Source organism: Taurulus bubalis (genome assembly GCF_910589615.1).
Source record: "Taurulus bubalis genome assembly, chromosome: 19".
Taxonomy (NCBI): domain Eukaryota; kingdom Metazoa; phylum Chordata; class Actinopteri; order Perciformes; family Cottidae; genus Taurulus; species Taurulus bubalis.
This window is the reverse complement of record NC_136607.1, coordinates 1,607,501-1,620,643: the sequence shown is the minus strand read 5'-3', so window position 1 is coordinate 1,620,643 and position 13,143 is coordinate 1,607,501. Positions and strand designations below refer to the sequence as shown.

The 13,143-nt window shown below is 43.3% G+C and overlaps 1 protein-coding gene across 1 annotated transcript in view; it reads right to left on the bottom strand.

Annotated features, from left to right (window-relative positions):
* The window catches only part of LOC306751827 (ras-specific guanine nucleotide-releasing factor RalGPS1), a 74,394-nt gene that overhangs the window by 57,750 nt on the left and 3,501 nt on the right, over positions 1-13,143 (bottom strand). Inside the window, exons 2-3 of the mRNA XM_079235473.1 lie at positions 2,110-2,231; positions 275-379 (exon numbers count right to left, since the gene is read on the bottom strand). Of these exons, the coding sequence (XP_079091599.1) occupies positions 275-379; positions 2,110-2,166 (162 nt within the window). The 5' untranslated portion in view covers positions 2,167-2,231. The remainder of the gene's footprint in view (positions 1-274; positions 380-2,109; positions 2,232-13,143) is intronic.

Genomic DNA, 13,143 nt, shown 5'->3' with positions numbered 1-13,143 from the left:
GTATCTGGAAAAACCCAAACGATCATGGCAGCCCACTGCTCCTTAAAAGGATGGGTCAAATGCAGAGAATACATTTAATGTATGCATGTCAAATTCCGTACTATGACTCTAATCTAATTGCAAATGTTGATGTTTGCAAACAATCGCTAAAGACAATCGCTCTTTTTGGGTGGCCTTTGGAGCGTATCCCCTCCTCTCCCTAGCATGTGGAAGCGTTGCCGGGTTAAAGTCTGACAGTATGCTTGCGTCTGATCCGTTTGGTACGTTTACTTACGGCGAACTCCTCGGGCGTCACCTTCAGCACATCGAAGACGACGGCGTCGTAGCTCTTGGCGTAGTCCACGCAGGACACATCCAGAGAGTCAGAGCTGCTGCTGGCCTGAGAGACACAGAGACCACAGTGAGCGCTCCGAACCGACGGAACAAGACCACCAACTGCTGTCTGAACACAGAGCCGGACGTCAACATTAGAACATCATGTATTCAAAGCCCTAAACTCTCTTTGTACACGTGATGCATTGGAGGAACAACAGGTCTTTTACCCGCTACTGCCAGGCCTCAGTGACCTTTTGGCCTCTCCTCTATGGAGCACAACCTTCACATTAAAATGTCTCCCTGACCATCAGTTGGGCCTGAACGTGACAGAGTTAGTAGTTTATATTTCCCTGGCCTGTAGGAAACACCCATGAACTCAAGCATGACTCCGTCTGAATGTGAGACATTCCAACGCTCGCCGGTCGCCAAATATGGAGACCAGCCGCTGCTCTGCTGCTGGTGTCGTAGAGAACCAACAACCTGCTCTTACCCCAGCTCTCTGAAGCTCTGCGTAGACAATAACCTCATAACTTTAGGTTCATAAAATGAACACCGAACTCAAAAAGATTTCCGATATTTCTACAGACGATATTTGCCATCGTTGCAATTTGTCTGACCGGGCAGAAGCGCCAGCCGGTTGGTCAAGTAGTATTAATTCAACATTGTTCAACAAATTCAACGGTTTCCACCTTCAAGTGCAAGAAGATGCACCAGATGACCGAAGAGGTTTGTCATAGTCTGGAGGTTTTTCTACAAACTATGACAGCTTGCTGCTGCAGAGTTGCCAGGTCGGTTAAACATGTCGTTATCCGCCAGAAAAGAACATCAAGCAATTAACGTTAACCAATACCATCCATCGACTTGCATTGGGAAAGAGAGGTCTGGAATGTTTGAATAACCCTTATGTGTTCATTCATCACCTCCAAATGTGAGAAACCTCTAGTCCGGCCATCTGGTGCGTCTTCTTGCACTTCGAGGCGGATACCATTGAATTTACAATACAGTGTTGAAACAGTTGAATTAATACGACTGGATACAGTTTGTGTTGCTATCATTACCGCACAATTCTATAATATTGATTGAGAATATCAAATGAGACAAAGATGACATCATAATAAATAGTAATTACAGCAAATTGCAATAGTAAAGAGGAAATTCTGATTTCTTTAAATCTTTTTCCGCCAAAGGTTTCACACTATTCCGATGATCTGGAGGAAGGAATTCATTAAAATATCTATTAGACCTCAAGCAAACACACAATGTGTTGAGGAGACAAACTGTGGAGTAAAAGAAGTGATATGTGTCTACAGCAGAACTCCTAGAAGGCATACAGACATGAACACTACACTGCCCACTGGCTCATGAAGGACTCCCCGAGCAGAAGCACATGCTTTGTGCTTTGAGCCTGGCTTATTATCCATTTCAAGTCACGATAATATGTCATGTATGCCTCTGATGTTTCCCCGAGCCGTTTAGTCCTGATTTAATGTGCTTTCAATCAGACCTTTTATCCTCCCTGGCTCAGCTCTGGCATTGTAATCAAGAGAACCAAATGGAGAGGCATTATTATAAACTATTACGAGGGGAAACAGGTGGAAAATACTGTTGTTGTTGTTGTTTATTCTCCTGATAAGCAACACTTTGTTCCAGAGCTGGTTTACCTTACATGCTGGTATGCTATTCTAATGATGGAGCACCACCATCATCAGGTCAACAGGTATCCCAGACACTTGTAGTTATTGTGATGGATATAGATATATACAAACGATAGCACTGAGCAGTGCGGGTTCTTACCTCCGAGGTGACGGAGTGGATGCTGGTGCCGTCTGAAAGCCCGTTCCTGCGATACATGCTCACAGAGGCACGAGGCGGCGGAGGCCTTCAGCTGCTGGGCGAACATAACCTCTCACCCATGCCTGGAGAAGAGACACGCGTCATCAACAAATGTTTGGCAGCGTTATAGTTCCCGTTAATTAGCCTCAAAAGTAGTAAAAACCTAGCAAAACAGTCTCTGCACCAAGCGGCTGGTGAAGCCGCTGGTGGTAAAAAACAAACATGCATTCTTCCCCTGTACGTTACTGGACACAATATAGGTAAGAATATAGACGCCATCTTTTCGTGCTCAAGCTAATATTTCTTGGCAGAACACCACAGTTCTCAATGAATTGATCTCAAGTATCTTTTTAAAACGTTAACAGCAGCGCCGCTTCAACAGACAGGATGGGAGGAAAGTCTCTTTCTCACATTTCAAAGAGCTGAAAACTATAAAGGGATCAGAACTTAACAAGTAAAAAAGTACTACGAAGGTTTTCCACACCGTTTGGCAGCTATTGTGCATCTGCTCTTATCGACTCTTCAATGGGATGTAAAGCATTCACTCAGGATGCCGTTCTTATTGGCTGCACCGTGAGATCCAGTAGAAATATTCTGGCCTCAGCATGACGAATGCTTTTGGAAACATGGAGATCTTGCCTTTAAAATGAACTCTCAGTGGAAATGAACTGCAATGAAACCAGACAAAGGCCCACGGTACAAAACGACGACGTCACGACAGTTTAAGAAAGTAACTGACAAATCCAGTATTTCTGTCTATCGACAAGTTGATAGTTTAGTAGTGACGAAGATTCCACCGAAATCTAGAGATCAAAATATATCATTATGCTGATAATAAGGTTCCTGTTGTTTTTAGACAACAAATATCCTATGATGAAACATGTTTAAAGTTTCAGGAATCTACACTTTTGATTTACAGAACAGGTTTAATATTTCCAGAGGAATTAAAAGTCCAGATGGAGGCTGTGATATGTGTAATAAAGTAAATATTAAGTAGAGCAAATCAACAGTTTATCAGCTTTCTGGACGTTATCTGGAAGTATAGTAATAAAAATGTTCCAAAATGAAATTGCATATAGTTTTCAGTCACAATTTAAAAATAAATTACACACTGAATTGCAGTATTTGTCACAAAAAAAGAACCGCAATTGAATTATTCCTCCTCTCCCCTTCAGCCTTGTGGTAATAAGTAGTTCACTAAAACCAACGGACATCATCCTCAGACCCAGCATGCAGAGCGGCGTGACGCTGTCGCTCCTCAGGACACACTTCAAAGGGCTACACACCAGCTACACAACGAGTACACAACATGTGAAGTGAACCAGCACAAGAAGTCACACATGCAGGCAGACAGCGGTCAGAGAACAGCGTTACAAGCAGAGGCTGTTTTCAGTGCTGAGATGCCCTCTAATGGGCAGCTGCAATACTGCAGCTGGAGGACCCAGTCCAACACCATGCAACAGCTTTAGGGTCGTTTACCAACACTGATCCCATTGGGATGCATTATGGGAAATGTAGGGTCCAGCATTGATTGAGTTTGACCCTTTAATGGGGACTGAAAATCTGAATATGCTTCAATTTGACCACTTTTAAATGGGTCTGCAGTGAGTGCAATAAAAAGTCAGATGAACCCTTCGAGATGTCTGTTGGCATTATGTGTTTCTGAAACCACGAGGACGGTGAACGTCGTCTCTGAACCACAAACACGTTTCATATCAGCCGTTATCACGCTTGCAGAAACGCACAATGCTACGTGGTTAGCGCTGTGAAAGGTTCGGTTAAGGAAACAAAACTACCTGGTTAAGGTTAGAAAAAAGACCCGTGTTAATGTAATAATGTGATAACGTAACGCGAGAACAGCAGCAGCGGGACTACTGTAAATAAACACCACCAGTAGCACACGTTCTTGCGTAATGTTGCGTAACACGTAAAGTAGCTTTACACAGGACAACCACAGCCGTCTGCTGGGTGAAAGTCCTGCGTTTGTTTGACCCATCCAGCACGAGTGAAACTGTTTGAGTCTTATACTAGTTATAATATCACAAAATGTGACTCCATTACATCGCTTGATTTGACCGAATGCAAAACCGGGCTAGGAGTTGTGTCCCATAAGAGATACATTTGGGCTATTTTTCCTTAATTTAGTGGTTCACAATAGACCCGGGCGAAAGAGAGGAGGATGAGAACCCGTTTGCTTTACAGAAGGTGAAACTCAGAGTGAAAACTCTCTGGTCAGAATGACCTTTGGCCCATTAAAGTATAACAAACTCCATCGCGTATTCTTTATGATATTTCAGAGCCACATGACGGACACATTTGGAAAGCAGAGTTCCCTCAACACGAAACGCCCAAATGTGACCACTAGATGGCGGTACACACAAACACAGCAGGAGGCCGACAGCGTGTCTCCGTTCCACTCATCTGATCCTCAACAGGCTTCTCTGGCTGCAGAGAGCCCACACTGGAAAGGTAAGTACACTAATATCAATATGCATGCTATTAAAAACACAGTTCTTTGAGTGACAGACACGCTGTCCCACAATTCAAAAGAGTGTAATTCTCCCACAAGGCATTGCAGGTGGACCATTGTCCAAGGAAATTAAAAGAGAGAAAGAAAGTTCAATGGTCAAATGTCCTGTTGGTCTAAAATGGTAAATATGCTTCTCATATACAAACCACATACTATAAAGATTAGTACATACTGTGTATCATTAGTATATAGGATGGAAGTGGGACACAGTTCACTTGTGTGTATATTATTTTTGCCCGTTCATCACAAGAAGCCCAAGAAACCCGAACCCCTGCTGTTCAGCATTAATATACATACAACAGTTTGAAACGTCCTACTTTGCATGATGTGTTTTGCAGAACTGACACATCAACATCAGACAATAGCGTGGCAATTGATTTTTTGGAACGCTCAGTTCAGAAAAGCCTGCAGGACGGATAAATCGTCCGGTGTCAGAATGTCAGAAAATATCCGCTCATTGCAGATATCAGCTGATCGATGTGACACATGGGTATGAGATATGGATACAAGGTGGTATCCGTGTTATGAATCCAGCATCGGTTGGGCTACAGCAGTGGTTCTCAAACTGTGGGGCGCGACCCTCTAGTGGGGCGCGGAGGTATTACAGGTGGGGCTCAGTGTCACTTTGACAAGGAGTGGCCTTCTCCAGAGACTATAAGTAGACATAGTGACGTCACTCGTTGGTTTGTGGACTGATGTTTTGAAGCCTCGAGTTCGCCATCTTGGATTTCAGCCGTCACCATGCTTTTCACAACCACTGACCGGACGTTACCGTATTTGGAAAGCGGAGGAGGGATGTAGAGACACTGGATACTAATAATTATCTGGTAGCAGCAGCAACCTGCCAATCACAGATTTACCTAGATTTCAAGTTTAAGACAACCTTTCTTCTTTAAAAAGGAGGAGAGGCAACATGGTATAAAGCTTGATATTATTTTGGTTTGTATTTATTTTATATTTCACCAGTCAATTACGGTACAGTGAAGGGTCCCGGTACGGGGTTTGACTATATGGAAACCCTAATCACAGAGTACATTACTAACGTAGTCTGCTCACAGCGTCCATAATGAACTGAACATACACCTTGTGGGGAAACTCCCCAAGAGGTTTGTAGAAAGGGGTCAGGGCTGAATCATCTCTGTAGCAGCATGGTCATCATGTTAAGGAGCCACCCTGTAGGGTGGGGGACTAAAAGAGTGAGAGAGACAACAGTCATGGCCACATATCCTCCCTCATGTCTCTCTGTGTGGACAAACTGCTTACAATTGAAAACCCTAATGTTGGCATATTAAAAAAGGGGCACTACAGGATACAGGCACTACTATACCCTACTACTACTACTACTACTACTACTACACAGGCACTACTATACCCTACTACTACTACTACTACCACTACTACACAGGCACGACTATACCCTACTACTACTACTACTACCACTACTACACAGGCACGACTATACCCTACTACTACTACTACTACTACTACTACTACTACTACTACTACTACACAGGCACGACTATACCCTACAACTACTACTACTACTACTACTACTACTACTACACAGGCACGACTATACCCTACAACTACTACTACTACTACTACTACTACACAGGCACGACTATACCCTACAACTACTACTACTACTACTACTACACAGGCACGACTATACCCTACTACTACTACTACTACACAGGCACGACTATACACTACTACTACTACTACTACTACTACTACTACTACTACCACCACCACCACCACCACTACTACTACTACACAGGCACGACTATACCCTACTACTACTACACAGGCACGACTATACCCTACTACTACTACACAGGCACGACTATACCCTACTACTACCACTACACACTACTATACCCTACTACTACTACTACTACCACTACACACTACTATACCCTACTACTACTACCACCACCACCACTACACACTACTATACCCTACTACTACTACTACTACTACTATACCCTACTACTACTACTACTACTACTACACAGGCACGACTATACCCTACTACTACTACTACTACCACTACTATACCCTACTACTACTACTACTACCACTACTATACCCTACTACTACCACCACCACTACACACTACTATACCCTACTACTACTACTACACACTACTATACACTACTACTACTACAACACAGGCACGACTATACCCTACTACTACTACTACTACTACTACTATACACGACTATACCCTACTACTACCACTACTACTACTCAGGCACGACTATACCCTACTACTACTACTACTACTATACACGACTATACCCTACTACTACCACTACTACTACTACTACTACACAGGCACGACTATACCCTACTACTACCACTACTACTACTACTACTACTACACAGGCACGACTATACCCTACTACTACTACTACTACTACTACTACTACACAGGCACGACTATACCCTACTACTACTACTACACAGGCACGACTATACCCTACTACTACTACACAGGCACGACTATACCCTACTACTACTACTACCACTACTATACCCTACTACTACCACCACCACTACTACCACCACTACACACTACTATACCCTACTACTACTACTACTACTACTACAACACAGGCACGACGATACCCTACTACTACTACTACTACTACCACTACACACTACTATACTCTACTACTACTACTACTACTACACAGGCACGACTATACCCTACTACTACCACCACCACTACTACCACCACTACACACTACTATACCCTACTACTACTACACACTACTACTACTACACAGTCACTACTACTACTACACAGGCACGACTATACCCTACTACTACTACTACTACACAGGCACGACTATACCCTACTACTACTACTACTACACAGGCACGACTATACCCTACTACTACCACCACCACCACTACTACCACCACCACACACTACTATACCCTACTACTACTACTACTACTACTACTACTACTACTACTACTACTACACAGAGACTACTATACCCTACTACTACTACCACTACAACACAGTCACTACTACTACTACTACTACACAGGCACGACTATACCCTACTACTACTACTACTACCACCACTACTACCACTACTATACCCTACTACTACCACGACTACTACACAGGCACTACTATACCCTACTACTACTACCACTACTATACCCTACTACTACTACTACACAGACACTACTATACCCTACTACTACTATAACACAGGCACTACTATAGCCTACTACTACTACTACTACACACTACTACTACACAGACACTACTATACCCTACTACTACTACTACTACTACACAGACACTACTATACCCTACTACTACTACTACAACACAGGCACTACTATACCCTACTACTACCACTACTACACAGACACAACTATACCCTACTACTACACACTACTACTACTACTACTACAACACAGAGACTACTATACCCTACTACTACTACCACCACTACAACACAGTCACTACTACTACTACTACTACTACTACTACACAGGCACGACTATACCCTACTACTACTACCACTACTATACCCTACTACTACCACGACTACTACACAGGCACTACTATACCCTACTACTACACACTACTACTACTACACAGACACTACTATACCCTACTACTACTATAACACAGGCATACTATAGCCTACTACTACTACTACTACTACTACACACTACTACTACACAGACACTACTATACCCTACTACTACTACTACTACTACTACTACTACTACTACTACTACTACTACTACTACTACTACAACACAGCACTACTATACCCTACTACTACCACTACTACACAGACACAACTATACCCTACTACTACTACTACTACTACTACTACTACTACTACACAGGCACTACTATATACACGTAGGAGTAAAATAAAACTACAAACGTACAGCACAAAACAAGCGTTACAAACACAGACTGCACATAAGTGTGGATGTAGTCAACATGAAGTCACCCGTTGGTTTGTGGATGTTTTGAAGCCTTGAGTTCGGCAATTTTGGAATACGGCCGTCGCCATGTTGTTTTTTTCACAACCGATGAACAGAATACGGAGGAGTGAAGCAGAGACATTGAACACGGTCATTCACAGTCAGCCCGGCCTAGGACACTCTGCTTCATGGTCTCTTTGGAGGCAAAGAGGACCATGAATCAAGAGAAAAGTAGAGTCATGTTCTCAGACTTCCATCTAATTGAACTTCTATTTGCAACCGCAGGAGTCGCCCCCTGCTGGTCAGTCGAGAGAAAGCACGTTTTAACCGGAGGTCGCCGCCTGATTACAAATAGAGGTCGAGGAATTTGAAAGGTGCATCATGGGAAATGCATGAACCAGCATTTAAGGGCCATTAAGGGATGGAGCATGTTTTCCGATGCCAGTGGAGTAAGTAGCATGTTTTAGCCAACAAATACATCTCCACCGGAGATCTTCTGCTTCCCAGCAGCACCACTGGGTCACTGCACTGGTCTCATGTTCAAACTCACACTGCACTGGTCTCATGTTCAGACTCACACTGCACTGGGCTCATGTTCAGACTCACACTGCACTGGGCTCATGTTCAGACTCTCACTGCACTGGGCTCATGTTCAGACTCACACTGCACTGGGCTCATGTTCAGACTCACACTGGGCTCATGTTCAGACTCACACTGCACTGGGCTCATGTTCAGACTCACACTGGGCTCATGTTCAGACTCACACTGGGCCCCGTCACTAAAGCAGCGTCTAGAAAGGGTCGGTCAGGATTGTTGATGTCAAATCTGATTTGGTACAAATTAGGGGATGGGACGATATGCTTATCTCCAGATTAAAAATATCACAATACATGGGAGCAAATTCAATATTACGATTGATTTATTTGATCACTTTTTTATCAATAGACCATAGGAAAAAGATGGAGACTTTTACTTTGGAAATTGATACTGTAAGAATGTTGTCAAGTCAAACATATCAGTCATTGTGGACTAATGCGTGTTTTAGCACCTAGTATTTCAAGGTACAAATATTTTACTTATATCTTTAAATTGATAAAGTAAAAATGCTTTATGAAGTCAGCAATGTCCGCCAATTCCAAAATATAAGAAAAAAGACATTTCCCCCACAGTTTAGTGATATTTTCTTTTTAATTTAAAAGGAATAATATAATGTGTACAAAGATTTATTTCTAAATAGGTGGTAGTGAGGCGCAAAGAGGAGAAGCAAAGCGTCAGGAAAAGACCTTAAGAAGAAAACTGCTAGCAAGTAAATATGAATGGCAACAATGTGGGAATTTAAATATTCAAAAACAAATCAGTTGTGTTGGCTGAGGAAGAAAATGCATGCGTTGTGTTTATTGCCATGTGCTGGGGCGGGAACACGAACTCGGACATTAAACCTGCAGAGTGTTGATGAGTTTCGTTACCATGTAAACATGAAGAAACAGGTGAAGGAGCAGCGCTTCTGTGCTTCAGTAACAAAAGATAAGACTGTCTGAACACACAGCTGCGTAGTGTTCCTCTGAGTGCTGACATGATGTTAGTGTACATGTAGGTAGAGACTCAAGACTTTTGTTTGCTGTTGCCTTTAATTGAACCAGATTCAATTGTTGCACTGCGACTTTTATTTCAATTTTTATTTTGCTTTTTAACTGTTTTAATGTTTTCTTAACTGTTTTTAAATTCTGTTTTCTCTGCATTATTTTGATGTTTTTACTGGTTTTACGTGAAGCCTTGTTGAAATGTGCTCTACAGATAAACGTGCGTCGCCTCGGCTGTGACTCCTAGAGCCCAGTGCTGCTCCACCTAGAGCCCAGTGCTGCTCCACCTAGAGCCCAGCACTGCTCCACCTAGAGCCCAGCGCTGCTCCACCTAGAGCCCAGCGCTGCTCCACCTAGAGCCCAGCACTGCTCCACCTAGAGCCCAGCGCTGCTCCACCTGGCTGTGACTCCTAGAGCCCAGTGCTGCTCCACCTAGAGCCCAGCGCTGCTCCACCTAGAGCCCAGCGCTGCTCCACCCGGCTGCTCCACCTAGAGCCCAGTGCTGCTCCACCTAGAGCCCAGCGCTGCTCCACCTAGAGCCCAGCGCTGCTCCGCCCGGCTGAACGTGGTGTTCTTGGCAGTCCTCCCTCATGGTGATGGGAATGAGTCATTTATTGCTGTAATCTGCTCACGCTGGACTGTCACTGTGTGGCTGGGCTGAACACTCATATCAGTATCTTCAGGGTTCAGATCAGCTGTCCTCACAAAGACCTGCTATTTTAAAAGAGATGCAACTTTCTTTACTTCAGCGCGCCCAAGTGAACCACATGATGATTATTATTATTATTATTATTATTATTATTATTGTCTCATTAGGCTGATTCAGTCCAATTAGGTCTGTTATCCCACTGTGTCTCCATGTAGCGGCTATGAACCCGTACAGCCTTCAAGCATTTATCAGAATATTACGATCGTGTCAAGAAGCCATTTACCGAGGACTCGAGTCCGGCATTTTGCCCATCTTGGTTTTTTTTGCGACCAATGAAAGAAAGTTACCATATTTAAAACTGGAGAGGAGTGGCAGTGGAGACTGTCAATCACAGTAAGCCCCGCCCTAAAGCATCCCCCGCTTCATGGTCGGACCCTATCCACCATGACATGGAGCCGGGGAATCGAACCACCGATCCTCTGATTGAAGGACGACCTCGCTCTACCACTGTATCATGACACTTCCTCAGACTTGGTTGGACCAAGACGATTTGTGTTTTGTTGCTATGGAGCTGCCGGAGATCTGGGCTGCATCTCCTTCACAAATCCTGTTGGCTTCACTTCCTTTTCCGCTCACTGGCTTCTCATGGTGGCTTTACATGAAAGAACAAGATGTTACAACTCCTTGCTTATATGTCTATTTCAATTCAATTCAGTTTATTTTGTACAACCCAGAATCACAAATTCTCCTCAGAGCTGTACATCTGTACTCATCGTCTAACACAGTTTGTCTTGCAGCTATTTTTTTTAAAGCCTACCATCCATTTCATAATATCATGTTTTTTAGGTGGGGATGTTATGCATTTACAGCACAGCCAGTAATGCACCCATCAGTATCCATGGCGACGGATGCTACCGCTTGCAGTGGCAAACAGAGAGTCTGTTATTTATACCGTCCTCGGGATGAAAGGAGAGGATAACAGACAGGGAAACTGTGGCGTTTTACAAAAAGCACAGATTTTTAAATCTCAGTTGTGATTTCACACCAATCCTGATGTAAAGAACTACAAGCTGCCACATGGTCTATTATTTAGTTTAGTTAAGTTATTATTTAGTTCACTTATTTAATTCAGTTATTATTTAGGTTCAAGGATGTCTCAAATGTTTTTATATTCAAAGCTTGTTTTTGACGTTTTTCCCAATGAAGTTTGATTTTATGACGTCATTAACCTAAAAAAAAAGTATAAATTAAGTTATTAATTGTATTTTCTATCGCGTTAAATCACCTTTCTGTGAGTATAACTCATCCAGCCGGTGGAAAGGAAATAACTAAATTCAGCTATTAGTGCATTTCACAACTTTTAGGACCTACTGATTTAAATAAGCCGTATTAAAGTGTTCGTACTGGGAAGTTGTTTTACCATCAATACCACCAGTCTCTCTGCATGCAACTCTCTGGGTGAAAAGTCTTTTTGGGGCCAACGTCCTCAAGAAGATTTCAATCCACCGATTTGTGCGTTCCACCATCCATAGTAAATATACTGAGCAAGAAAGATATGCAGTGTGCTCCTTTACATGGGCTTCAAATGCAGCACAACAAAAACACCAGGATGTTGATCTGCATCCGGTCGCAGTTTGCAGTGCGCTAGTCAGCATGCTTTTCTGGCTGTTCTGACCCACAATCCTTTGCGCAGCAGGTCTATGAACAAGTTTGAGCTGCCATGTTACGACGAAGTAGTCTGACCGCCTACAGAACCGCCTGGCGGGCTGCTGCAGTGTGGACTACAGTGAGAAGACCACATTGTCTCAGGCCAGGCAGTTGTAAACCAGAAGGAATGTTTATGTTTCTAGTTTATTGTAGGAAGACCTTAAAATAGGGTTCATCATGCAAAAACCTTCACCAATGATTTAAACAGAGAAGTATTGTGGTTATGTATGTTATTATGATTCTACTGGTCCGGTCCACTTGAGATCAACATGGGCAGCATGAGGCCCCTCCACTACAATGAGTTTGACACCGCTGACTTAAAACCTCTGATCATTCAGGATGAATTATAATATCCTAGAACAGTGTGACTGTTACAGGTGTGTGACTGTTACAGGTGTGTGACTGTTATGCCGTGTTCACACCGGACGCGAATTTTCGTGCCGCGTCCACCGCGGAAGTTTACTCGCGTGTTCACACCAAACGCGAAAAATCGCGGTGCGAAGGGGGCGTGGCTTAGCTCTGTTGCTTGCCTCTGTGAGAGACAAGACGAAGCT